The 26,935-nt window shown below is 43.7% G+C and overlaps 2 protein-coding genes and 1 long non-coding RNA gene across 8 annotated transcripts in view; 2 read left to right on the top strand and 1 right to left on the bottom strand.

Annotated features, from left to right (window-relative positions):
* Nucleotides 1-3,300, top strand: part of ATP6V1C2 (ATPase H+ transporting V1 subunit C2) — a 60,644-nt gene extending 57,344 nt beyond the window's left edge. For 5 of the 6 annotated variants that reach the window (XM_018055658.1, XM_005687004.3, XM_005687003.3 and 2 more), the window contains 2 exons: nt 2,676-2,808; nt 3,028-3,300. In XM_018055658.1, coding sequence (XP_017911147.1) covers nt 2,676-2,808; nt 3,028-3,117 — 223 coding nt within the window. In that variant the 3' untranslated portion in view covers nt 3,118-3,300. The remainder of the gene's footprint in view (nt 1-2,675; nt 2,809-3,027) is intronic. The other variant, XM_018055656.1, reaches the window with a different exon arrangement.
* Nucleotides 3,245-26,308, bottom strand: PDIA6 (protein disulfide isomerase family A member 6). The gene is made up of 13 exons (XM_018055659.1): nt 26,179-26,308; nt 21,108-21,249; nt 17,685-17,742; nt 17,114-17,240; nt 14,721-14,827; nt 12,416-12,546; nt 11,898-12,012; nt 11,013-11,153; nt 10,213-10,297; nt 10,019-10,091; nt 5,715-5,873; nt 4,891-4,987; nt 3,245-4,256 (listed from the first exon to the last, which is right to left on the bottom strand). The coding sequence occupies exons 1-13, from the start codon at nt 26,195-26,197 to the stop codon at nt 4,188-4,190; spliced, it is 1,323 nt and encodes a 440-aa protein (XP_017911148.1). The 5' UTR covers nt 26,198-26,308; the 3' UTR covers nt 3,245-4,187.
* Nucleotides 4,994-6,182, top strand: LOC108637160. The gene is made up of 2 exons (XR_001918847.1): nt 4,994-5,217; nt 6,047-6,182. It is a non-coding gene; the product is annotated as an uncharacterized LOC108637160 (long non-coding RNA).

The raw sequence follows: 26,935 nt of genomic DNA, 5'->3' as shown, positions 1-26,935 counted from the left end.
GGAGTCGGATAGAGAGGAGGTGCTCTCTGTTTGTGGGCTGAATCACGTCAAAGAGAAGTGGACCAGCCTCAGTGGAGGAAGTGCTGGTTCATTGTCAGGCACTTAAATCACCCAAGATGAAAATGGAAATGGGCCCTGGCTAAGTGGTGGGACTGTGATGAGACTGGAGAAGCCGGCAAGGTAGCTGGGTAATTAATTAGTCTGGATCGTGGGAGAGGACTTGGTGGAGAATGGATGTTAGGGAATCACCAGTGATGGTTGATGTGTTTGGATGAGCTCACCTACGGAGGGTCATTTAGAGGGTACACCAGAGGGGAGCCCAGCCTCTAAGGCATCGGGGCAGAGAAGCCCATGGGGATGTCAGAGGTTGGAGGAGGGAAGAGATGGGTGAGTCAGGAAGCAGACAGTTGAGGCTTGACGTGTTTCTGGAATGAGACCACTGGGCGTGAGCAACTAGTGACTGAAGGATGCTCTGGTGACACAGGACCCTGGCTGTTCTCATAGGTGGGATGAGAGCTGAGGGAGTTTTTAAAAAGGGCAAGATGGTGGCATGTGAGCAGGCAGGGGTGGTGACTGCAACCTTCTTAGTACAGAGGGCACAGGTGGAGGGGGAGGGTCCCCACTAGGGGCCCTCGAGGGGATGGAGGCTCCTGTACTGAGTGGTCCAGAAGTGGGGAGCCTGGGGGCGGCTGGATGAGAAAGGAGAGGGAGAGCTGACCCCCTGTTCCTGGAAGCCCTGTTCTGAGCAGGATGGAGTAGGTGTTTGAACTGACCAGGAGGGACAGCTAGCAGGGAGAGGACTAGAAAGTTCTGGGAAGAATGTGGAAGCCCTGAAACCAAAAGGGGGGTGGGATGAGGAAGGGGTCCAGAGCATGGAGGCTGGGTGAGGGGTGAGGGGCAAGGAGCATTTCTGTGGCCAGTGTCTAGATAGGGGTGTCTGTTACTCACCAGACACAGGGGTAGCACGGTGAACAAGGAGCTCACGGGCTGGTCAGGGGAGCAGAGCTCAGCAGATGGCCTCTTGGTTCAGGGGAAGGGTAAACAGCCTCCCAAAGCAACCTGGCGATGAACGTGGTGGGGTGCCCGGTCAGAGGGTGGCAGAGTGATGGTCTGGCTACTGCGTCTGTGAGCTGGAATGCTGTCTCCAGACACACATGTGCCCTGGGCTCTGCATCAGTGACTGTCACCCTTTGAGAAGTCTAGAGGCTGGTGCTTGGACTTCCCTGCAGGGTGGGCAGGGTCAGCTGTGCTGGTGAGGTCGTGGGTGTGCGGTGGGGTCTCCATCCAGGGCACTGGGAGTGGGGTGGGACGTTCAGGAGGGAAGGCAGGGTGAGAGACACTGCTCATTCAAGCGACAGGGGCTCTCCAGGAAGCACTGTGACCTTCTGCTCATTGTCCTCTGGGTAGCCGGAGCTTTGATGACAAGAGACGAGAGCAAAGAAGGAATGAGGGTGTCTGCTGGGCCATCCTCTCACCCACCATTGAGCCCAGGGGCTCCTGCTAGTCCCCGGCAGCATCAGTGGCCCCTGTGGCCCTCCTCCTCTTGGCTCTGGTGGGGCCCAGCTCGCTCAGTGTCCTAAGGCCATGGGACCAGGTAGGTCTTCTGCTTGGTTACAGTGAGGCGATTACAAATGGCCCTTTCATTTTACTTTTCTATAGACCCACTAGGAGACCAACAGCCAGAAATGAGGACCGGGAAAGTCAGGGGCTAATTTATGGGCCTTGATTGTGAAATAAAAACGAAGTAATACTAACAGGTTAGGCAGTAAAAGGGCACCTCAAGGCCAGCTTTCACATGCCTGACTCGGGCATGAAGCATGGTAAGTATTGAATATCCAAGCATTTGCTCACTGGTAGTATATATATATTTAAAACACTGACCCATTACAAAATGCACACTTACTTAATATAGTACTCGGTGTAAGCATTTTATTTTTGGTTGTACTGGGTCTTCATTGCTGTAATGGTGGCAAGCAGGGGCTACTCTCTAGTTGCCGAGCACGGGCTCTAGACCCACAGGCGTCAGTAGTTGTGGTGCACAGCCCCTTGGGTGCTCTGTGGCATGTGGGATATTCCTTGACCAGGGATGGAATCCGTGTACCCTGCATTGACAGGCGGATTCTTATCCACTGGACCACCAGGGAAGTCCAGTGTAAATACTTTGTTGAGATAACACAATAGGAAAAGCTGCCAGCAAGTGGTTTTTACATGTACTCCGGCATCCAAAGTCCATTTAAAATGCTTTCTGTCCACCCAAAACTCAGCAAAAGGAATGAACAGTCTTGATAAACCAGATCTGTGTGTGCTGGTCTTTCAGTGGAGAAAAGTAAAGCCACTAAGCTGAATTTTAGACAAAGGCTTTGGAGTCAAAATATTTTTCGGATGGCCTCCTTTCAACTTGAGCTCTTACCACCTGACAATCACACATACCAAAGGGACCCCTTGCCTCTAAGTCAAAGACTGTCACCATCAGAAGCTGTTGAGCATGTTCTAGAGATTTTTCTGTGCAGAAAAATCTAAAAATTAGCCTCACTCCTGACCCTTGACATTCTGCTCAACGGAGTTTTCTTCTCCTAAGCTGTGTTGGCTGATTTCTCACTCTTACTAAATTTACTGTCAGGTTCATTTTACCCATATTGGCAGTAACTCTGTTACACGCTGGTCTGCCTCAACAGGTATGGACTGCCAGTGAACTTCCAGGCGGTTCTCCTGAGGCCTCATAAGAAGTCGTGCACCAAACGTTTACGAGAGGTTCTGAACTCCGTCTTTAGGCATCTGGATGAAGTTGCAGCTGCAAGTATACTGGATGTAGGTATATCACCCAGAGAGAGCAGCCTTTTACAGTAAGGTCAGCCTCTCCACATGGAGCTATTCCCCCAACACGGTACCTGCCAGACTATTAGAAAAATCTACACTTCACAAATGTGAAAGGTTAACAAGAGATTGTGTGCATGAGTTGGGGTGGACTGTGGCAGGCAGAAGCATAAGACGAGCCGAGCTTATACATTAACGTGACATCTTTTGCAGGCAGCCGTGGAGATCCCTGGACTCCAACTCAGCAACCAAGACTACTTTCCTTACGTCTACTTCCACATCGACCTTAGTCTTCTCGACTAGAAAGATGGGCTGGTACCACTAAACTTGAGTATTCGTGCGAACTACTACAGATGCTTCTTTCCTCTAGCCCAAGAACAATTTAAGTATCCTACAGAATTTAGATTTTTAGAGAAATTGCTCACAAAGATTAGTGACAGTTGTATTTATTTTTTGTAAGTTACAGTAAAGAAATGTCCTCAGTTCTTTGAATTGTCTCTTCACTTATATTCTAATGTAATTCAAAAGTTCAGTTTTCTGAATGTCTTACATGAATGGGGACTTCCTATCAATTGGCAACCTGCTGCTGTATTTCATGTCTTAAGGGGACATGCTGTGAGGGTTTAATAACAACGTATCAAAAACCTTGGGCTAAGTGTATAACCAGCTCTTTTCCCTAGTAGTTGCTGGTGATGGCCCAAAGACAAAAGATTGGGCACAGAGGGCAGTTCCCACTTGACAATCCACAGTTTTTCATCCTTCTATATAAACTCGCTTTACGTTTCACATTTACAGCTGGAACCTGGCCTTGTGGGTCACAGGTAAGACCTGTGTGGCAGCAGGCATCCAGACAGTGTCACATGAGCTGCAGGTTACAGGGAGGACAGACGTCAAGGTCGTCCCTTCACAATATTAATGTACGGGCTGAATACCGCACTCTGAATTTACCATGTGGACACTGATTTCATACGTTTATTGGCATTGTCCAAAATATTGTTTTATTCTTTAATGGAAAAAAGCTATTAATATTCAAATGAAAAGGGTCACATTAAAAAACTTGTAAGAAACAGCCTCCAAGAACATCCAAGCAGCAAGTCAGAGGGAGGGAAAAACGCTTCAACAGCCCATCAGTTTTCTTCAAAATATTACTTGACAGGATACAACTCATTTCACTGGCTACGACAATTCATAGAATTTTTCATTGTTTTCTTGAGACGCAAAAGTTCACTGTTGCAGTGTTTTCAAATGACCAGTCAAGGGTTACTTCTCGGTTAAAAAGGCCACTGGTAGGTTCCTTGGACTGGAAAGGACGTTCCTTCACTGCAGGAAAATCTGCTCCCAAGAAAAGAAAGCTGAAGTCTTTGCGGAGCCTCTCACAACTCATCTTTCTCCAGGTCGTCCAGCTCCACGTCACTCAGGTCAATGTCGTCTTCCACGGGAAGCTGTGGGACAGAAAACCACGGTCAGGCCCTGCAGGGCCTACACAGAGCCATAGGCAGGCGACCCTGAAGCCTGACGTCTCACTTCACACGGTCAGGCCCTGCAGGGTCTATGCAGAACCACAGGGAGGATGACCCTGAAGCCTGACGTCTCACTTCACAGACCAGTACATTTCTAGCGGTGCTCTGAGCACAACAGCTTCTGCTCACCCAGCTCCTGCTTTTAACCCTGCCTATCAATACAGGGAGAAAACTAACAGTGATTTAACTTGTCCTTTGAGGAGGATGGGCAGAAATGTACTGGAATATATTTAATTTCAAAGCCTGAATTTTGTACTTCTCTCAAAGTTACTGAATTCCAGGTTGAATGTTCACTTGAGGGCCAGTAGGAAAGCAACCTCAGTGAATTTCTCTGGCTGTCTCAGTCATGAACATCCAGTGATGCACCCGACAACAGGGAGGATGGGATGAAGGGCCTACAGGCCTGAGAAACTGACACTTCAGGGCTAGGCTCACATCAAAGTTCAGGTCTGAGGGAGAGGTCTTGGGTCACAAGTAGCAAAGATGGGTCGAGAAAGTCAGAGGCAGGACGGAAGCCCCGAGTCCTGCTCATGGCTCAGTTGCCCTCAGGACTCACCTCACCGTCCTTGCCATCCCAGGGCTCCCTGGTGCTGATGGTGGGGAAAGCCCCACCGCCTACAGGCGCCGTAGATCCACGCCCAAAAGACAGCTCCCTGAGGGGAAGATGAGGAGAATACGTGTGTTAACGATGGACGGTTGGCGCCAGTGAAGAAACAACTCTTTGCTCCTGAGAAGTACTTCACAAACTATCTTTTCCATCAGGGACAACAATGTCACTGTATGACAATATAATGGAATTCCTGAGGAAGGCTTTGGCAGCAGATAAAGCCAGTCACTACCAGTAATTTGAAAAACAGCGCAAACATATCTTGCCAAAATACAAGTAAGTAAAAAATGATCAAGTTGACCTAGACATGGACTAGACCAGTAATAATACTTGATTAACAAAATTCCACACTAACTTTAGAGCCCAAGAAGGTTTCTCAGTGCAGCCACTCTCCAAGTTCTGGCCCAGGGAGTCACCTTCCCACCATTCCCTGAACTGCTGTATGGGCAGAACAGAGGGCTTCAGCACAGTCAGACCCTGTGTATACCAGACTCATGCAGGCTGTTACACCAGGATGGCTCAATGCCAAGTGCACAGGGTGGCAAAGGGGCCCGAGAGGAGAAAAGTGGTAGGATCACTTGCTAAGTAAAAGACTTCAACTGCACAGGAAGATGATTCCAAAGCTCTAATTTATGAACATGTGTTCTCCGAAATGTGAAAGAGGAAATTACTCCACTTATTGGGTACTCTAGAATAGTTTGGAACCATTACCACAAAAGAACCAAGTAAACAGTTTGACAAAACAAAAACAACTCAAAGAAGGAAGAAGTTACCTGAGAAACTCATTAATGCCTTGCTCACTGAATGATCCCTTTAGGAGAGCAAATTTCATCTTGCGTGCGTTAATAGCTGCCATGGCAGGGTATCCAAACCCTCCAATCCCCAGCGCATTTTCTAGTTCAGATTGGGCTCCAGCTTCTGTCCACAGCCACCTAGAAAAGTGGATTGATTTTTAGGGTAAAGATCCCGTTTGAATTAATTAGAACCCAATTAGTAGACATTAATTAAAGGACAAAAGATTACACATCAAATAATTTACAGAATGAGATAAGTATAGAAAAAAAAATCAAAAACTAATTTGAGTTTTTTAAATAACATGTTCCAGATGTGCTCCTAAGTAACCTTGGTTCGTCTCCTGTTTCCTACACCCTAACCCTGAATGGACTGGTCTACCAACAGGACCGTTTCTCCTCCCAGTGCCCAAAATACTGTCCAATAAATCTGATGAATTTTCTCTGTTACTTGAAATCCTATCAGTATCATTTGGGGTTATTAATGTTCTTCGGGCATGTAACTTTTTTTTTTAAGTTAAGGATATGTCATAATTCACACATGTAAAAAATGCTCAACCAGACTTCCTGGGTAGCACAGTAGGTAAGAATCTGCCTGCCAATGCAGGGGACACAGGTTCAATCCCTGGTACGGGAAGACATCACATGCTGCAGAGCAACTAAACCCATTGTCACAACTACTGAGTCTACACGCTGCAACCACTGAAGCCCATGTCCCTAGGGCTCGTGCTCCCCAACAAGAAAACCCAGTGCAATGAGAAGGCTGCCCACTGTCAGCTCCCTCTACTCATATAAGGATGAAGGACAAGGAACCTGGGCACACAGCCTCCTGCATGCACAGGCTAAACTAACAGAGGCTGTGCAAGGCCTCTGTGTGAGACCTGCACCCACGTGGAACCTGGGACAGCAGTGGAGATGGAGTACATAGGGCAGAAAGATTATACAGTGGAAACGAGACAAGCTTTGTTCTGAACAATTGCCAACGTCCGGCCCTTGCTCAGAAGAGGGTAAAGAAACATGCCTCTATTTCTGTCTTTATCTAGCCTTCAAGGCTGTGCTAGAATTCAGCTCTGTTACTAATTATTTTTGCTTGCTAGCCGAGGACTCCAACCACCATTAGAACATGATTCCTGTAAGAAAAAGTGTACCATGGTACAAATAAGATACTTGCATTGATTTGTTTCTTCCTAGGTGGTAATTATTTTTATTTACTAAAAAAACACCAGAAGATGAGCCCCTCAGGTCAGTAGGTGTCCAATATGCTACCAGGGATGAGAGGAGAGATAGCTCCAGAAGGAACGAAGAGGCTGGGCCAAAGTGGAAACAACGCTCAGTTGTGGATGTGTCTGGTGGTGAAAGTAAAGTCTGATCCTATAAAGAACAATACTGCATAAGCACTTGGAGTGTTAGGTCCATGAATCAAGGTAAACTGGATGCGGTCAAGCAGGAGACAGCAAGAGTGAACATCGACCATCTTAGGAATCAGTGAACTAAAATGGACTGGAATGGGCGAATTTAATTCAGATGACCATTATATCTACTATTATGGGCAAGGATGCCTTAGAAGAAATGGAGTAGCCATCATAGGCAACAAGAGAGTTCAAAATGCAGTATTTGGATGCAATCTCAAAAACAACAGAAGGAAGCTGGTTCATTTCCAAGGCAAATCATTCAACATCACAGTAATCCAAGTCTATGCCCTAACCACTATGCCAAAGAAGCTGAAGTGGACCAGTTCTACAAAGACCTACAAAACCTTCTAGAACTAACACCCAAAAAAGATGTCCTTTTCATCACAGGGGATTGGAATGCAAAAGTAGGAAGTCAAGAGATACCTGGAGTAACAGGCAAGTTTGGCCTTGAAGTACAAACTGAAGCACGGCAAAGGCTAACAGAGTTTTGTCAGGAGAACACACTGGTCATGGCAAACACCCCATTACAACAACACAAGAGACAACTCTACACATGGACATCACCAGATAGGCAATACCGAAATTAGACTGATCATTTTCTTTGCAGCTCAAGATGGAGAAGCTCTATACAGTAAGCAAAAACAAGACCGGAGGGGACTGGCTCAGATTATGAGCTCCTTATTACAAAATTCAGACTTAAACTGAAGAAAGTAGGGAAAACCACCAGGCCATTTGGCTATGATCTAAATCAAATCACTTATGATTATACAACGGAGGGGATGAACAGATTCAAGAGATTAGATCTGGTAGACAGACTGCCTGAAGAATTATGGATGGAGGTACTGTATAATACTATACAGAAGGCGATGACCAAGACCAATCCTAAGAAAAAGAAATGCAAGAAGGCAAAGTGATTGTCTCAAGAGACTTTACAAATAGCTGAGAAAAGAAGCAAAGTGAAAGACAAGGAAGAAAGGGAAAGACAACCCAACTGAACGCAGAGTTCCAGAGAATAGCAAAGGGGAGATAAAAAGCCTTCTTAAGTGAAGACTGCAAAGAAAGAGGAAAATAGAATGGGAAAGACTAGAGATCTCTTGAAGAAAACTGGAGATACCAAGGGAATATTTCATACAATGATGGGCACAATAAAGGACAGAAACAGCAAGGACCTAACAGAATGAAGACTGTGGCACAAATACACAGAACTATACACAACCTTAATGACCTGGATAATCACAAATGTGTGGTCACTCACCTAGAGGCAGACATCCTACAGTGTGAAGTCAAGTGGGCCTTAGGAAGCATTACTATGAACAAAGCTAATGGAGATGATGAAATTCCAGCTATTTCAAATCCTAAAAGATGATGCTGTGAAAGTGATGCACTTAATATGCCAGAAAATTTGGAAAACTCAGCAGTGGCCACAGGACTGGAAAAGATCAGTTTTCATCCCAATCCCCCCAAAAGGCAATGACAAAGAATGTTCAAATCATCATACAACTGTGCTTATTTCACATGCCAGCAACATCATGTTCAAAATCCTTCAAAGGCAGACTTCGGCAGTACATGAACCGAGAACTTCCAGATATACCAGCTGGATTTAGAAAAGGCAGAAGAACCAGAGATCAAACTGCCAACATCTGCTGGATCACAGAAAAAGCAAGGGACTTCTGGAAAAACATCTACTTCTGCTTCACTGACTACGCTAAAGCCTTTGACTGTGTGGATCACAACAAACTGTGGAAAATTCTTAAAGAGATGGGAATACCAGATCACCTTACCTGCCTCCTGAGAAACTTGTATGCAGGTAAGAAGCAACAGTGAGGACCAGACATGGAACAAAGAACTGGTTCAAAATTGGGGAAGGAGTACATCAAAGCTATGTATTGTCACCCTGCTTCTTTAACTTAAATACAAAGTGTATCATGTGAAATGCCGGCTAGATGAATCCCAAGATGGAATCAAGATTGCAAGGAGAAGTATCAACAACATTAGGTAGGCAGATATCTAAGATATCACTCTTAATGGCAGAAAGTGAAGAGGAACCAAAAAGCCTCTTGATGAGGGTAAAAGAGAAGAATGAAAATGCTACCTTGAAACTCAATATTCAAAAAACTAAGATCATGGCATCTGGTCCCATCACTTCAAAGTAGAAAGAGTGACAGATTTTATCTTCTCAGGCTCCAAAATCACTGTGAAATGTGACTTCAGCCATGAAATTAAAGGACGCTTGCTCCTTGGAAGGAAAACTAGGACACACTTAGACAGTATGTTAAAAAAGAGAGATACCACTTCGCTGACAAAGGTCCATATTGTCAAAGCTATGCTTTTTTTTCCAGTAGTCATGTGGATGTGAGAGTTGGACCAAAAGAATGCTGAGTGCCAAAGAACTGATGCTTTTGAACTGTGGTGCTGGAGAAGACTCTTCAGAGTTCCTTGGACAGCAAGGACATCAAACCAGCCAATCCTAAAGGAAATCAACCCTGAATACTCTCCGGAAGGACTGATGCTGAAGCTGAATCTCCAATACCCTGGCTATGTAATGTGAGGAGCTGACTCACTGAAAAGAACCTGATGCTGGGAAAGACTGCAGGCAGGCGGAGAAGGGGATGACAGAGGATGAGATGGTTGGATGGCATCACTGACTCGATGGCCATGAATTGGAGCAAACCCTGAGAGATGGCAAAGGACAGAGAAGACTGGCGTACTGCAGTCCATGGGATCAGAGTTGGATGAGACTTAGCAACGAACAACAACAAAAAACACACCAACGTGAGCAGAGGAACACAGACTACAGGAAACGCTGAGGAAACCACTTTCAAACAGCACTATACTCTCCTTCCCAAATGATCCTGGGACAGTTTGATAACTCACCCCCACATCTTCTTCTTGTATTTGTCCGCCAACTTCAGAAGAACTTCCAAGTAAGAATTTCTGCCTGCAGCTCCTGATTTAAACAAAGATTTTACAGGTAAAAACAAAGGAGTTGGTAAAGTAATTCCATCTGTTAAGTGTTCTCAGAGCAGGCAGCACAGAACTACTGGAGAGCGAGCCCCCACTGGCCATACCCGTGTCAAGAATGTGGGGCAGCACGGCCACGACGCAGAGCTGATGCTCCTCACACGTCTTCTTGGCGACGTCCTCATTGATGATCTGTGGGGTCCAGAACACAACGGGTGTTGGAAGACCATGTGACACAGAACCCACAGGTCTGCTTGAACAGACTGGGCATTGTCACGCTTATTGAAGAGCAAAGTAATTCAAGAGCGAGATTAGGCTCTTCCCAAATAATACTTCCTGTGTGCATTACAGAAATATGAACAAGAATTCCATTTTTATCTCTTAGCCATCTATCTGCGGTGGGGACGAGCCATTTGTATGCACACATGGTCTCTGAAATCAGGATGCCTGAGCACAGCCTTGCTCTGATGTTTAGTCTTTTAGACAGGTAAGAAAGCCATTAACATGTATTACATATTCTCATGGATTTGAGGCTTTCTTTGCCTCTTCCCCATATGCAAAATGGAGATAAAAACAGTATCCACCTGTAAGTGTTCATATGAGAATTAGGTGCTCAATAAATGTTAGCTATTATTTTGAGAATGATAAATGAAAGACTGGATTTAATTTTAATGAAGCTAAGGTACCTTTTGCTTACAGTGCAATTACTTTAGTACTGAAAGTTATGAAAAGCTGCAATTTATAAGACAAGTTCTCCCCATCTGAAAGTACAAAAACACTCTAAAAAGAACAATTTAAAAAAGATAAAGAGCTAACTGGCAAAGACAGAAAATGTCTTTACTGCTTCAATGTGGTCTTTCATCAGACTGGAAAAGCACTCCTTACTATAGGTGATGAAGAGGTTTACCTCAAGCAGCTCAGGAGGTGGGGCGTTATCAGAAAACAGATCGAGGGCCCGGGAAACAATGTCGGATCTCGTGCGTCCCCCGTCGTAATCCACAGGAGACTCACCTTTCTGGAATATCTTGATTGTAGGGAATCCCCTAATCTATTAAAAATTAAAATTTTGTTGCTGTTTGTTGCTAAGTCGTGTCTGACTCTTTGCGACCCCCATGGACTGTATCCCACTGGGCTCCTATGTGGTATTTCCCAGGCAAAAATACTAGAGTAGGTTGTCATTTCCTCCTCCAGGAGATCTTCCCAACCCAGGGATCAAACCCGCATCTCCTACATTGGCAGGTGAATTCTTTACCACTGAGCTACCAGGGAAGCCCCCAAAATAAAACATCAGAGTAGATATCAAATTAATATTTAATAATAAATAAGATGATCTTTATGGCTAAAACTACTTTATAGGTAATTTAACATAACAAAAACACTCCTTGGCCTGCATCAGTGTCTAAGGGGCAGCATGCAGAGGTCTATCAGTCAGGGGATATTAACAGTCTCACTGCCAGACTTAGCCAAATCTTATTCAAACGCTGGACATACATCAATACAGTAATATATGTGCTCGAGAACAAAGGGACAAACTTCAGAAGCTGTATGAGTAACCTGTGAAAGCCTGGGCTCACATTAAGCCCGTAGGCAGTGCAATGCTGAAAGCAAAACCAAGAACCCTCAACAGTCTTGAGTCCCGTATTTACTAGTTAAGATAGCGAATGATTTCATTTCTTCATTACAAAACGGCTAAATTCCTTTCCCACCTCCTAGGGAGACCAGGAATACACGATGGAGCGACAGCTGAAAGCAGCGTGTTTCCAAGAGAAACCAGCCTCCCAAGCATACTCACCCCGTATCGGCTGGCGAGAACCTGGTTCACGGTGGCATCCACAGCTGCCAGTTTCACTTTGCCTTTCGTTTGCTCTTTCACCTCTGTAGCGGCCGCGGCCCATTCTGGCTCTAGGCTACAGAAAACACCCTGCATTTCAAAAGGGTATGCCAACTCTAGGCACACATCCTTTAACTGCTGCACACATTTCCATCCAGTCCAGTGAAATCACACTTGGGAAACACTCCGCGTGCAGCTTTATGAAAGCTATGATGCCCCACCCTCCCACATTCACTTCCCCATCCTTCATCCATCATGCCCCTCCCAACCCTGGATGCCAGCTCCCTGCTCATCTCTGAAAACATGACAGAGGAAACACTTGGCGCAAATGCTGAGGTTTAACATTCACGTAGAGCCAAAACTTTGGGGGAGAACATCTTGGGGATCACCTAGGACCTGCTTCAGCTCTTCAGAAGTGAGCCAGGGGAACAGACTAAAAGCACTGTGACTTAAAAAAGTACCTGGTACAAAGCACTTACTTTTTGCAGTGTCCACACCAGGGAGCATAAAACTCAACCATCCAAACATCTTCACTGTCAAGGACATTCTTGTCAAAGTTGTCATCCGTCAGCTCAATCACGTCCTTCTTACTTGAACTGTCACCTCTGCCCTGTCATTTGTGACATTAAACCTTAGGTTACAACTTGGCCAAAAAGAACACTATCACCATTCTAAATATACATATAGCAATAATCAATTCTACATCTTAACAAAGTTTTGAATTCTTCTTCCAAGTGAAAACTATTTCACTCAGATAGGGAACATTCCTTAGTATTATTCTTTTTACCTGGCAAACAGTATTTACTTTCAAAGAATTACTAGTACACTCAGTATCACACGTAACATGAACCTGAACTCTACTTTTGCTGCCTTCATTAAGAGAAACCCCAGTGAGGCTCACAGAACCACCTCAGTAACACTGTTCTCATTCAGAACCACGCTGGTTCATCCTGGATACCTACAGTTCAGATAAAGCCCCTACTACTTGAGAAAGCTAAAAACAACACTTAACCCTTTTATCTTTTCGAAGCATTTTCTTTAATACTAAACCTACAAAGCAGTCAGAATTGATATAATGCTTTCTGTTGCCTGGGCCAAAAGCCATCAGCATTGAAAAGACAACCTGTGCTCATTAAATGTCTTAAGTTTGAGATAAAAGGCATGAAATCTCTGGTAAGCTAAGCCTGTATAAAGAAGCTACTCCTACTGGTCTCCTAGAAGTGAAGGGCTGTTTTATTACGTGCGCAGGCAGACCTTGGAGATCCTGTTGGTTTGGTTCCAGACCACTGCAGTAAAGCGAGCATCGCAATAAAGAAACTCATATGAATTTCTTGGCTTTCCTGGTGCACATAAAAGTTATGTTCACACTATACTGTAGCCTATAATTTTCGTACCGTAGTTTATTCAGTGTGCAATAGCATTATGTCTAAAAGACAATAAATATCTTAATTCAAAAATGTGTTAATGCTAAATGCTAACCCTCATTTGAGTCTCTAGCGAGTCTTATTTCTCTGTAATAGCAACATCAAAGATCACAGATCATAATTAAATCACCATAATTATAACAAAAACTTTAGAAATACTCCAAGAATTAACACAATGTGACAGGGTGAGCAAACGCTATTGAAAAAATGGCACTGACAGACTTGCTTGATGCATGGTTGCCACAAATCTTCACTTTGTAAAAAAGGCAATGATTTGAGAACTGCAATACAATGAGGTGTACCTGCATGTATCAGGAAGAATTCAATGCCTTTTCACAAAAACATAAGCACATCATGGTTAAAATCCACATTTCATCAAGGAGATCTAATATATCCATCTACAGAACAGGAATCTTCTTCCCTATCCAGTTGTGTGTGTGTGTATGTGCACGCATGCTCAGCTGTGTCTGACTCTTTCTGGCCCCATGGACTGTAGCCTGGCAGGCTTGCTTCTCCGTCCATGGGATTTTCCAGGGAAGAATACTGGAGGGGGTTGCCATTTCCTACTCCAGGATATCTTCCTGACTTAGGCATTGAACCAACATCTCTTGTGTCTCCTGCATTGGCAGGCATTCTTTACCACTAGCACCACCTGGGCTCTTTATCCAATTATGTGTGAATAAAAACGTCCAGGGATTTCAGCCTGACTGCCACAGACACAGGCCAAATTTCATCCGTGTTTGCCCAAAGTTGACCTGGAGGAGAGCATATCTCCCTCTCACCACTTTGGAACTACAAACACCATGGAGGCCAGAGTTCAGCTTCCAGGGCCTAAAGCTCTTTCTCTCTTGCTGTCTTCCAAACTCTTCCACTTAGGCCCAGGGCCAAGGAAGCCATTTTGGGGCCTGGTTCTTGGCCAGCAGCTCAGCTGTGGTGGACGCCCCAGGGGTGACTGGCTAGGAGCAGAGACCACAGGGGGCCACACGAGCAGCTCTGACTCCCTCTGCAGTCACTTGACTCAATGTCCTCTTATTATTACTATTTTTTAAACTCAAAGTCCACCAATTAAAACCACTTTTAAAGATCATTATCTTCTTTGTAGAGTTTCCCTGGTGGCTCAGCTGGTAAAGAATCCACCTGCAATGTGGGAGACCTGGGTTCTATCTCTGGGTTGAGAAGATCCCCTGTAGAAGGGAACAGCTACCCACTCCAGTATTCTGGCCTGGGGAATTCTATGGACTAGTGCATGGGCTTGCAAAGAGTTGGACACAACTGAGCAACTTTCACTTTCATGCCCAGTTTACAATCAGGCTTCAAGATCATGACACAGGTTAAAAACTGACATTATACAGAGCCTTACTTGTTTTCCAGAGCTGTAGCCACTGCCCCGACCGCCAAGGCGGTCTTTCACAAGCTGGCGCAGAGCACTGAGGGCAGCGTCCACAATGGCTTCACCCGTTCTGCCACCTGCAGGGAGACAGGGGCATCAGGTGAACAGCAGTGGGCAGGCTGGGTGTCTATATCTGATGCTAGCTAAAGACTGGAACAGACATGTCTGTCAGCTTCATCAGATGTTCAAACAGACCTACTCGAGTGTCTTTAAGACAGGACCAGTTTCTTCTAGGATGTATTTCCTGCTTAAACTTTACACCGGGAAAACTAATTCCTCTTCTTCAGTTTTAGGTTATTAGTGTGAACAAGGACATTCTATTCACCCATAAATACCATCTACTACTGAGAATAGTTCACTGCAATGTCTACTGAATGTGTAACATGTACACAGATGAAAAAGGTTATCTTGTTAACAGAGCAGGATAAATTTCTAAACACAAAGTACCAAATGAAGGGAATGGAAAAAACTATTTAAATGAGATTAATGGGTAGAAAGGACTGGACAAAGGAGGATACGAGGCATCCGAAGCTAAGAAACTGGAAAGCAACCTACTTCCTTCTACCTTGTATAAAACACAGTTATTCTGGGCTTTGAGGTTCTGTAGCTAAACTTGCTCTTAATTTCAATCCCTGTATTTACAACAGTGGCACTAACCTTGGGAAGTTTACCAAGAGCTATGTGCTCAAGAACAAGTCAGGAGACTCCTGATTTACTCAGAAGAAAATGGACAATATATGTCTTGAGATCATCGGAGTTCAAAGGCAAAACTAACAAGATCTCCTCAGAAAGCTTTTTCTTTATTAGAGTTTTCTAATCAAACTGCCCAGGGAGAGATAAAAACGTCTAAGAACACTTCAGACCTGACATTAGAAAGAAAGTACAGCACAGCAGTACTCAGAGTGTGTTCAGATAATCGTCTACTACATCCTGGCTGAGATGTAGTGACCAAGCATGTCACTTCCTAAGACAGGCAGGCAGGCAGACCTCAACATAAAAACAGCCTTCTGCTCCTTATCTACTGCAGACACCCCACTTTCTGAGTCAGTGCCCCTCCCAACAATCTCTACCTAGAAGTACACCAAATCAAGAAATACACTAGGGAAAAAGACAGAGAGGGTTTTCTCATTCTAGACCAAAGGCGAGCAAATTCTTCCTGCAGAAGATCAAACAATCATTATTTTTGGCTCTGCAGGCTACACTGCTCGTTGTAGCCACTTGACTCTGCTGTCTTACTGTAGAAGTAGCCACAGACAACACCAGTGAAAAAGCATGACAGTGTTTTGAAAACTTATTCACAAAACCAAGCAGCAGACCAAATGCTAACCCCTGCTCTAAACATTCAATTTTCACAAATTAGCAAAATTAAAAAATTGTATTCCAAAGCAGAAAAGCAGGTGTTTACTAAGAAAAATGCAACTTTGTTTTATGGAATTTTAGAGCTATCTTGAATATGATACCTATTTGTGACATCTTAAATAACAGGCAACTCTATAAAAGAACAGCTGACTAAAGTAACATTTAAGTCTTGAGACTCTGGAGCCAGAGTTCTCTCCAGCTGCTTCAGTAACTCACAGCAGATACAATCACCTCACCTATAAAAAGGAGAATGTGCAGGACTTCTTCATTATCAACAGTTTAAAAGACTAAATAATAGCTTTAATAATTCAAATACTATGTATGTTTACAAGATTTAAAGACTCATGGGCAAAACACTCCAGGGTAATATCAACAGTTCAAACTGACTTTCCAGTTATAGGACTTTCTTTTCCCACTCTTATGCTCGAATTCCTAACAGTGAAGGGATGAGCACTCAGAGCAAGAAAACACTTGCAGATCTTTAAAAATACTATATAATTACAGAAACTTATTAAATAGTAAGTAATGAGTAAAATATCTTGTTGTTGTTTAGTTGCTAAGTTGTGTTCAACTCTTTGCGAACCCATGGACTATAGTCCGTGAGGTTCCTCTGTCCATGGGATTCCCCAGGCAAGAATACTGGGGTGGGTTGTCATTTCCTTCTCCAGGTAAAATATTGAGTAAATAGTATTTTTTTTTTTAAAAACTAACAAGAAAAAGGAAAGCACAAAACATCACTACTCTATCATTGCTAAGGCCGTGTGGTCTAAGCTAGCATAAACAATAATAATTAAAAAAACCTTTCACCTGTTTGACACGTTTAATCTCTGAGCAACTCAGAAGATGTAGGAAATCACAGATCAGGAATTTCAGGCACAAGGCAAGTGAGAAACTTGTAGGCAGCAGGGCCAACAGGTTACAGAACCCCAGGTTCTCTATCTGGTCCTACCCACTCACTTCAGAATTCCAACCAAGGGCATGAAGTAATTAGGAAAAGTTCTTACCTTGATAATCTTCTGGTTTGTTTTTGTTGGATCCAAAAATCTTAATGGTAGGAAATCCCTGAACACCATACTGACCCCCTAGGGACTGATGTTTGTCTGCGTCAACTGCACCAACTTTGACAACATCCTGTGGAAACACAGAAGGAATATCCCTTTTTCTTTCAACCACAGCAGACTCCACAAGAACCCATCATCTGATGATGTAAACTCAGAGACAAGATAATAAAGGGCAGGGTCCTATTTGCCAACAGAATTATGACAGCGGTAGCCTGGGAAACCAATCCTAAATGGAGGGCTGGACAACAGGCAAGTCAGCCTGTGAGGAAACTCAGCAGCTCCCAGAAATAGCCCGACTAAGCACAATTATGCCACTTCACTGGGAAACAGAATTAACGAAAATAGACAAGACATAATTTAGAATGTACAGTAGCCCCTTGTTCCCTACATAATCCTGGAAGCAGAACAAGAGTACTGGGTTTCAACATGCAAACTGACCTCCTACTGTACATTAAGCCCATTTGCTTAAACTTATTTCAACATACACAGATGAACACGAACATTATAAACTCACTTTCAAGGCAGTTGCTGCTTTCTTCCATTCTGGTGTTAACCTCTGGCAGTGGCCACACCTTGCAGGGGATAAAAATACAAGGAAACAGTCAGTCTTTGATTCCAATTCGAGAAACACTCCCCAATGGTCTCCTGAGTGCCATGGACTGGGGGTGGGGGTTTGCAGGGAGAACAGCACTAAAAAGACATGATTGGCGACCAGAAGGAGCTCACTGTTGTGATTTCACTACGATCCTTTTTTTAAAAACATCATAATAAAAAACCTTCCAAACTACTGCCAAGTTAAATTATATTTAAACAGTTTAAACAAATACTATCATTTGTAACTCCATCCCTGAGGGGGAACAGCAGTATTTACCTTGCTGAGTGTGCCTCAAGTGTGGTCTGAGTTCTTTGCTAAGCAAAATGCAGATTCTGAGACCCCCAAGGAATCAGAGTTCCTAAAGAAGAGGTTCAGGAACCTGTCTTTAGTAAGTCCCACTAGTGATTCTTCAATCTATTAGGGTTTGATAGCCCCGACATAGTCCAGAATTTTCATCTTATAGATGAGACGACTGTTTTAGAGCCTGGTTCTGTGGGGCCTGCGTCTTAATGCGCTATAGCTCCCATGGCAGCTTGTGGAGTTAAAATACACATGGAGTCTCAAGTCAGTAAGGCTAAGGAGTGAAAAGCCTTGACACCACAGGTGGTGATAAAAGAACAAGGGGAGTGAGACAGAGACACACAAGACAAGGAAAAATATTCTTCATCTTTTAGGTACTAGTACTTGGGAAAAATTACTGTGAAATGTAACACACAGACAAGTGCTTTAAAAAAGAATTATATATACAGAAGTCTATTATGTGTGTATCAGCCATCCAGGTTATAGGCAGCTGTATTACTTTCATCACCGTGTAATACCCATGTATGAAGACAGCGTAGCTAATTTAACTATAGGTGACTATTTCCTTTTTTAAACAAAGTCAATTTTCTTTTAATTAGGTCTCTAAGCACCTAATGAGCCAATGCCACGTGCCAGGACCATGAAGCGCACTCTTCACACAGGATTTCATCTCATCGGCACAGCCACCCTGCAGGCAGGCTTCGTGGTCATTTTCATTCTACAGATGATGAAACAGAGCCTAAGAAGATAAGAAACCCTTCCAATGTCACCCAGTGACAGAGCTGCCTGACAGGTTTTCCTGGCTCCAGATCCCATGCTCTTAGTCAGTATGTAACATCACCTTCCGGGGGCCTAAGCATAATCCAATAGTTTAGAAGTCAAGATCTTTCAGCAAAGGGCCCTGAAATGCTGATTCTACCCACTACCTACACAGCATATTTTGCTATTCAGGTAAGCTACTTGGAAATCTAGGAGTCAAAATTTTACAGAACTTTATGCCTCTTTAATTTCAACTTATTCTAATGAAGGAAGGACTTAAATCAGAGATTGTCAGAGTACATACACCCTGTAATTTCAATGTTAAGCAATGTAAAGACAGATCAAAATGCCACAAATATAAATATAGCAGCACACCCTATAACTCAGGGGTTTTTCACTGGGGTCCACGGATCCCCAAAGGGATAGTGGACAAGAATTTAAGAGCTCTGTAAGCTTTGATTGGGGGGAAATCCTCTATTTTCACTAACCTATAATTAAAATTTAGGATTTCTTTCAATTATAAACAGTAATAACATATCATAGTGGGTTTGCACTTGTGACTCTGTCAAAAATAAAAATCACAGCTATTTTCTCACCACCACTATAGCTGGTGCAAGTTTCTTTCAACATCATTTACGTTCATCACCATTTCAGAATTATGGTAGCTAGCTGTTAAAATCTGCTGCTGGACCTTGCTATTTATAGTCTCTGTAAATGAGGACTGCAAAACCATATCAAGATTTACTTTGATAGTTTAATAATCTTATTCCAATATTTCAGGTTTCCTTTGTGATCCCATAGCTTTTATTTTATGCATGTAAAACCTTTATTCTAAGGAGGAACTCATAGTCTTCGCCAAGCTGCCAAAGTTTAAACACACTGAGAGGTTAAAAGCACACTCTCTAATGAGACATTCTCTCATCCAGGACACTAGGAAGCAAAACTTTGCCAGTTAACAATAATAAGTAACTACTTGATCCAGAACCTTCTCAAGCATGCTGACTGGTTTTGTTTTGAAATGAGGTATATTTTCTTTTTTTTTTTAATTTTAAAATCTTTAATTCTTACATGAGGTATATTTTCATATACTGTAGCTCCCCCCAAACAAGGTAAATTACCAATGCCATAAACGACAAAAAATATCAAACTTGTAAAAGCTGCATACAAAGGCATTCAACAATATTAAGCCTGTACAACTGCCATTTGTACCTTTACTAAAATGAATGAACGAACCTATACAGAATTCTTATTTGGATAACAAAGAAAAAAACAAAAGGAATTTTAAAAAAAGTATTAAGATGAACAGTATTTTCATAATGTAGTAACATAAACTTTTAAAGTAAAGGATTTTACCATGATTTGCTACACTGAACTGGAACTGAGTTTCTAAAACTGTTTTCTTTTTCCAAAGAAAAAACTGAAAAGCAATAAAGGAAAATCTTTATTATTTAGGCATTGCCTAAAAAGCGCCTGCTCAAGGACTGTCTGTAAGATTCCATTCACTACCCGCCCTGCCCCTCAGAGGACCACTCTGGACCTCAAGTCAGCGCACAGCTCACCTGCAGATACAGCTGGTGGTACTCCATCTCCTCTCAGGCACCTGTCACCTGCAGTCTGCAGCAGTGACAGTCTCATGCCTATCCTGCACCAATTCCATTGATCTGTTTCTACACGTTTATTTGTTGGGGCTTTGGTTTTTTCATTAAGTATTTTAACTACATAAACGATCAGTGCAATACTGTGTAGTTTGACTGTGTAGATGACCCTTGAATAAAGAGAGTTACAGGTGCTGCTGACCTGCTGCAGTAGAAAATCCACATATAACTTTATAGTCAGCCCCCTGTATCCACAGATTCAACCACAGTGAATTGTGTAACAACGGAGTACAAATTTGTTGGGGGGAAAAAAAAAGCCCACATTTAAGTGACTTGCACAGTTGTATCTTCACTGCAGGTTTCTTTTTTCCCCCCAGAAGTAGATGCAAAGCAAGAGAAGAATTTATCTTCAGCCCACTTAACATTGTCCTAAAGACCAGGTAAGTGCGTCTTCCTAAAATCCCTTCTTTCTTGCAACTATTAGCTACTTCCAGCATTTTTTCCTAACTGACTCAAACTCTGCATCCTTTAATAGTCAATCAACCCTTTCCCTCTTGTCTTTTACTTTTTACCATTATGAGATTTCTTTTCATTAGCATTACCTGGGTGTGTCCTGTACCTCTTTTAAACAATCAGTAAATTAGGTAAACAAGATGGCTCAATCGACAACTACTTTATAATTACTTACCATGGAGCATAGAATTCTACAAGCCACAAACTGTCACTCTGAATAACTTCTCGGTTGAAGTTTGAGGGGGTTAATTCAATTACATCATCACTAGACGAATACAGACCATTAACTGTTATAAAGAGGGTACAGCTCATCAGACCTGGAATGACAAGAAACATACCATCAACAGCAGGGTTCACGCTCTGACTGGAAAAGTTCTTTTCAACTAACCTAGGCCATTCACATAGAGGGCAGCTTGGGTCAGCTCTCTCCTAGCCCTCTCCTTCCTCCACTCCCCCACTTTCAGCCTGGCTACTGTTGGAGCTCCTGGGATTTTACTCTCTCTGGGGCAGTGGTGAACAAGAAGGGAACAGACGGCCCACACCCTCATCTCTTGAGCTGTGTTGGGAACAGATTTAAATACTATTCTTAGCGCTTTCCCTATGCTAACACCTTCATTCTGTACAACCACTCTATGAGGCAGGACTATTACTGCCATCTTCTGGGCAAGGGTGCTGAAAAACTGGGACGTTCCATCCAACTCTGAAACCCTGGATAATCCACCCACTATTTCTTGTGTTATTCAAATGCATTATTAGCATGCTATTTTTATTAAAGCTTTTTGACGGGAAAAATAACTATTTGACTCTTCGACTAGACTGTGACTCTCTTAAGGACAATGATTTTTTTTAGGTATCTTTCTTGCTACTAACATTATCCATGGCATATCATCAGGCACTCACAGCGCTGCTGGATGAGCTCTGAATGTTCACGTGAACAACTGACAAAGGGAGGCAGACAGTCTATTACAGTATTAACAGTTTAGCTACCCTGTGGACCAAATATATTTCTCTGGCTACTCATATGCCACCTTAGCCACAATTTCATATGCTTACTTTGTAGACAGGATTTAGATTTCATGTGGAACTTTTTAAATAACCCAATAGTAAACTTCGAGAAGGAGTACATATTGACGTTAACTGTTCTATTGCTCAGTCCTCCACCTTACACCTACTAAGGCATTCTGAATTTTCAAATCACTTTCAAATACATTGGATCCACTTGATTTTTCACAGCACTACTACTTAGAATGTGAGAATCATCCTGATTTTGGAAACATGGGCAGATAGAGATCAAATGGCCCATCTATGGTCACACCTAAAACTGGTAGAGCAGCTCTGACTCCCATTTCCAAGCTCTATCAATTAAACCATGTTGTCTTTTCAGTACTCAAGATAGAAAGATTCAGTACGCCATGGGCATGAATAATAATTACACTGCTTGAGGAACACTGCATCTGAATTACAGTATGACTAGCACTGTAGGAACTTCACCGTGAACTCTACCACACTGTAGGAACTTCACTGCAAACTCTACTAACAGTGATGTGATGCCACTAAAGGTTATCATGCAATGGGTATGATCAGATTTGCTTTCTATAGAGTCTTCTGGCTGCAATGTGAACAGGGGATGGAGAATTATCAGGAGAGTGGTTTCACATAAACCGAGGGCAACATGAAATGAACTACAGTAACAAAGGCTAACGGGAGGTCAAGTAGCCAAGACTGAAAACTGCCTACTGGATATATGACGACAGAGAGGTCCCCGGGGCCCTGGGCGGTCATGGTAGAGAAGCGAAAGTAAGCAGCAGTCAGGCTGCACAAGGTTAGAGAAAGCAGGAGGGAACAAGCTGGTGAAAATAATACAGTATCTTTTAAAACAGGTTTCTTATAAAGAGCAGGAGACACCAAATCAATGTTGGATAAAAGGAAGTTTTCTTTTCAAGGATGGGAGTGATTTGAGCATGAAGGGAAGAAATATGTGGAGCAGCAGAGACTACTACAGGGAATAATGGAACAAAATGCCTGAATTACGAGGAGGGGAGTAAACCCAGAGTCAAAGAGAGGGGTATTTTGCCACAGGATGAACTCCTCTTCCATTTCAAGAGGTGGAGAAGGGTGAGTGTGGACGGAGGTCAAGCCAACCAGAAAGAGGCTCCTTTTATAACTGCAGGTCAATACAGCAGCCACATGGGGCTACCCCGAAGGGAGGCATGCTGGAGGTGTAAAAAGCACACTGAATCTCAAAGACTTGATCGGGGAAAAGAGAAAATCATCTCATCAGTATTTCTGATATTGATTTCCTCAAGATATTTTAGATATAACGGATATATATTAAAATTAATCTCACCAACTTCTTTTTGTCTTTTAAATGTGGCTACCAGAAAATTTTAAGTTACCATATAAATTTAGCATTATATTTCTATTGGGTGGTGCCACTTAATAATCTTTTCTTTGCTGTGGAAAAGATCAGAGTTGGACACATTCACTAAAGCAAGTAAATCAAGAACTTAAGTAGAGACCATCCTAATTGTCAGTAAGCTTGAGAATAAAACTGGTCTTGGAAAATCTTCTATGGATTTTTAAAATATATTCATCTTCTTTAAAGAAAAAAATCTGTATGAATTGTTATTTATTCAATATATTGAGCTCCTTGCAAATTTTTAAAAATAAGAAAAGCAAACAAACAAACTATAAACAGTTCTGCTTAGAATGAATTATTAATATTTTGGTAGATATTGTAGCTGACATCTCTCTACATCATACAGAGGTTTAAAATTTTATATAAATGTCATCTTATTATACATTCCCTTTTGTAACCTTTTTCACTCAAAATAAGTTACATTTTCTACTAAGTAGCCCCCATGTAACCATTTTTAATGGCTGTATCATGTTCCTAATCCACTACTGATATAATTTGATGGTTTCCACATTTGTTTTTCCTATTAAGAGGCCAATGCTAAAAATTCTATTTATTCTCAAATAAATTTGATTATTTCCCTAAGAAAAAATCTTACAAGGGAGATGGGGTATGGCTACCATTTTGATATATGTATCTGTTCAACTAGCCTCCAAAAATTGACATCTCAACTAAGAATAACACTTATAAGACACTATATACAGTTAACTCATTTACTCTAAGTGGTATGTGTCATCATGCCCATTTTTAGCCCAGGAAATGGAAACACAGAAAAGGTAACTTGTCCAAGGCCACGTAACTAAAGAGTAACTAGGAACCCATCCCCAAATTTTAACCAAAGGACTGGACCCTGCGGGAGTAAATCCCAGAAGGGGCTACAGACTGTGCAGGGGAATCACATTTGTCAATCGGGAAGAACAATGAAGAAGGCACTCTCCTCTTCATGCTGTTCCAAGTAGGTTGGAGTCATTATAAGAGGTTTTAATGACTGTTTCACTCATTAAACAGTGATTTTTGTTTAATTGTTCACCTCAGGAAAGTGGTACGAAGATGGGCATGCCTAATGACACTCGGTATAACATAAACTTTAGCGTTTTTTCCCTCGAGTAATGGTGCTGGACTTTCGTAACTTTCTATAAAGTAGCCTGGATCTCACAAGAGCACCCTCCCACTATAATGGCTATCAATGGAAATGTCTTGATAAAGGTTCAAGAACTAAATTCTTTAACAGGCAGTAAGACCTAGCAGGGTTAGAAGGAAATCAAACATGCTACTCCAAAAGCATTAAAAGGTGTACAAAATCCAACAGCAATAACAGCAGTCAGTAACTACCCCCTACAAAAACATTCAGCCCACTTAAAATGATAAGAGTTAGGTCTGTTGATAGATAATGATCTGTTTCTAATATTCACGTGGTCATTCCACTCACTGATAACTTGCACCAATGGGAAATTGGAACATCCAAATGTCTAGAAGCTTTGTGAGCAGATGGTTTTGCCATCTGTGGCCTCCTATTATTCCCCAACAGTAGTTAAAGATGCTATAAATCTACATCAGTAACCTCTCTACCTCACCTGCTAGCAAGAGTACATGGTCCCAAAAAAGTCATCTAGAAACCGAGAGGGTGCCCCAAAAGGCTACCTTAAAATAACGAGTCAACTGAAAGAATAATAGATGCTTTCAAAGCCCTGTTTGAATTCACTTGCAAGCAACTAAACAGAAACTTAAGTTCTTTGCTCCTCATCTATTATCTCTACAATAATATGGCAAATATTTCTCTTGCTTTCTCTCTTTAGGTATATATACATACACACAAACTCCTTAATCCCGAGAACAACTCTAGGGAGTACAAGCCCAGAGTGGTTAAGTAACTAGCTCCCAGTCACCCAGCTAGTAGATTCGTGGGACCGAGGCTGGGACCCAAACCTTGCTCTCTGGACCAGCGTGCTCAGGTACCCACTGTTACAGCGCCTTGATTGGGACCAAGAGGGCCCAGGGAAGGAAGGGGATCCTCCATCTCACTACTGAACTCGCTAAGACATTTACCTTAGTCTGGGTTCGATTTAGTTCTGAAAAGTTCAATCACATCTAAAGCGCTCTTGCATCATGAAACCCGCTTTAAGAAGGTACTGCTGCCTTTGAAGGAAACTTCTGATCGATTTCAGGACTAGGTTTTGATATTGCAGGTTTTTCACAAGTGGGAATTCCATAAAACGGTTGGTGAGGGCAAGCTGCAGTATGAGGAGCCCGAGACTCCCCCCGAACACCCGAGGCCCAGAACAAGGTCCCCCTTCCAGGTGCCCCACTCCCACCCCAATACCCAGCCACGGTCAGGGACGAGCCATAGTCGGTCTCGGGGGGTTCGATCGCAGCTCCCGGCCTTCGCTCACACCCCGCCCGCCCCTTCACAAGAGCCCGGCGTCCGGCACTCGGCCCCCGGCTCGGGGCTGTCCCCAGCGCCCCGGGTTCGAGCCCAGCCTTGGGGCTCCCGCGAGCACACGCTCCACCCACCACCCCAGCCCAGGTGGGATGCGGTCGCCCCTCGCCAAGGGCTCCCTCACCTTCCCGCGCGCCCCACACGTCTGCTGGAGGGCCAGCGCAGGGTTGGGGGAGGAGGGGGAAGCTCCGGTCAAGGACAGTCTCAGTTCGCGGAGTTCCCCTACTACCGCCGGGGCTGCCTCTGCGGAATCGTCCGCGAGGACCCGGCCCGCGACCCTCCTCGCCAGCGCGGGGCCCGGGCAAGGCCAGGCGCCCGCTTGCTCCCCGGACCTCTCAGGCTGTTCCCCTCACCTCACCCCCCGGCCTCCCGGACGAGGAGGCCCAAGCCTACCAAGCACCAGGCGAGCCATGCTGAGCGCCCGCGCCGCCACACGTTCCAGCTGCCGCCTCACTGCCGCGCCGCGCCGCGCCGCGCCCCCACCGCCCCTCGTACCGCCCTCGGCTGGCGAGGTGAGCTCGGGGCGGGGCGGCGCGGCAGGGGCGGGCCGGAAGACGTTCGCCAAGCCGTGGCCGCGGCTTATTGGTCCCGGCAGACTTCGCTCATTTGCATAGCCAATGACAGGCGGCCGGGTAGAGGTTACCGGTTTGGGTTTTTGCGGGGGCGGGGTGATGGGCGGAAGGAGGGACTAGATGGGGGGCGGGGCAGAACAGTGGTCCGCCCCGCCCCCCACCCTTGTACCTCACGTACCCACAGGCCTATTTTTCCGTACTTGTTGTTTCTGGGAGTAAAGTAGTTAGTGTTGTTTTTCTCTCGGATCCTTACGGTTCTGTCTTTTCCCCACTCGCTTCTAACCAGTCTCTTTCCTTCCTTCATCCCTTGCTTCCCTCCACCCCCCTAATCCTCCACCCATCACCCTCTTTGTCCCCAGGGAGGAAAAGTTTTTTTGGGCCGTCAGCGTATCTACGACCTTATTAAAAATGACATATTAATTTGTTTCACTCGTTGTGCCTGAACAAGTACTCAGTTATTAAAAACACTTGCTAAGCACACACTGTACAGAACACAATTCAACAAGTATTCATTTTGTTGAATTAAAGTTCTCACGACCAGGGCACAAGACTGCAGTTTTTCACAGACAGGCCCTCCG

Source organism: Capra hircus, chromosome 11 (assembly GCF_001704415.2).
Source record: "Capra hircus breed San Clemente chromosome 11, ASM170441v1, whole genome shotgun sequence".
In the NCBI taxonomy this organism is placed as follows: domain Eukaryota; kingdom Metazoa; phylum Chordata; class Mammalia; order Artiodactyla; family Bovidae; genus Capra; species Capra hircus.
This window is presented reverse-complemented; position numbering and strand designations above follow the sequence as displayed.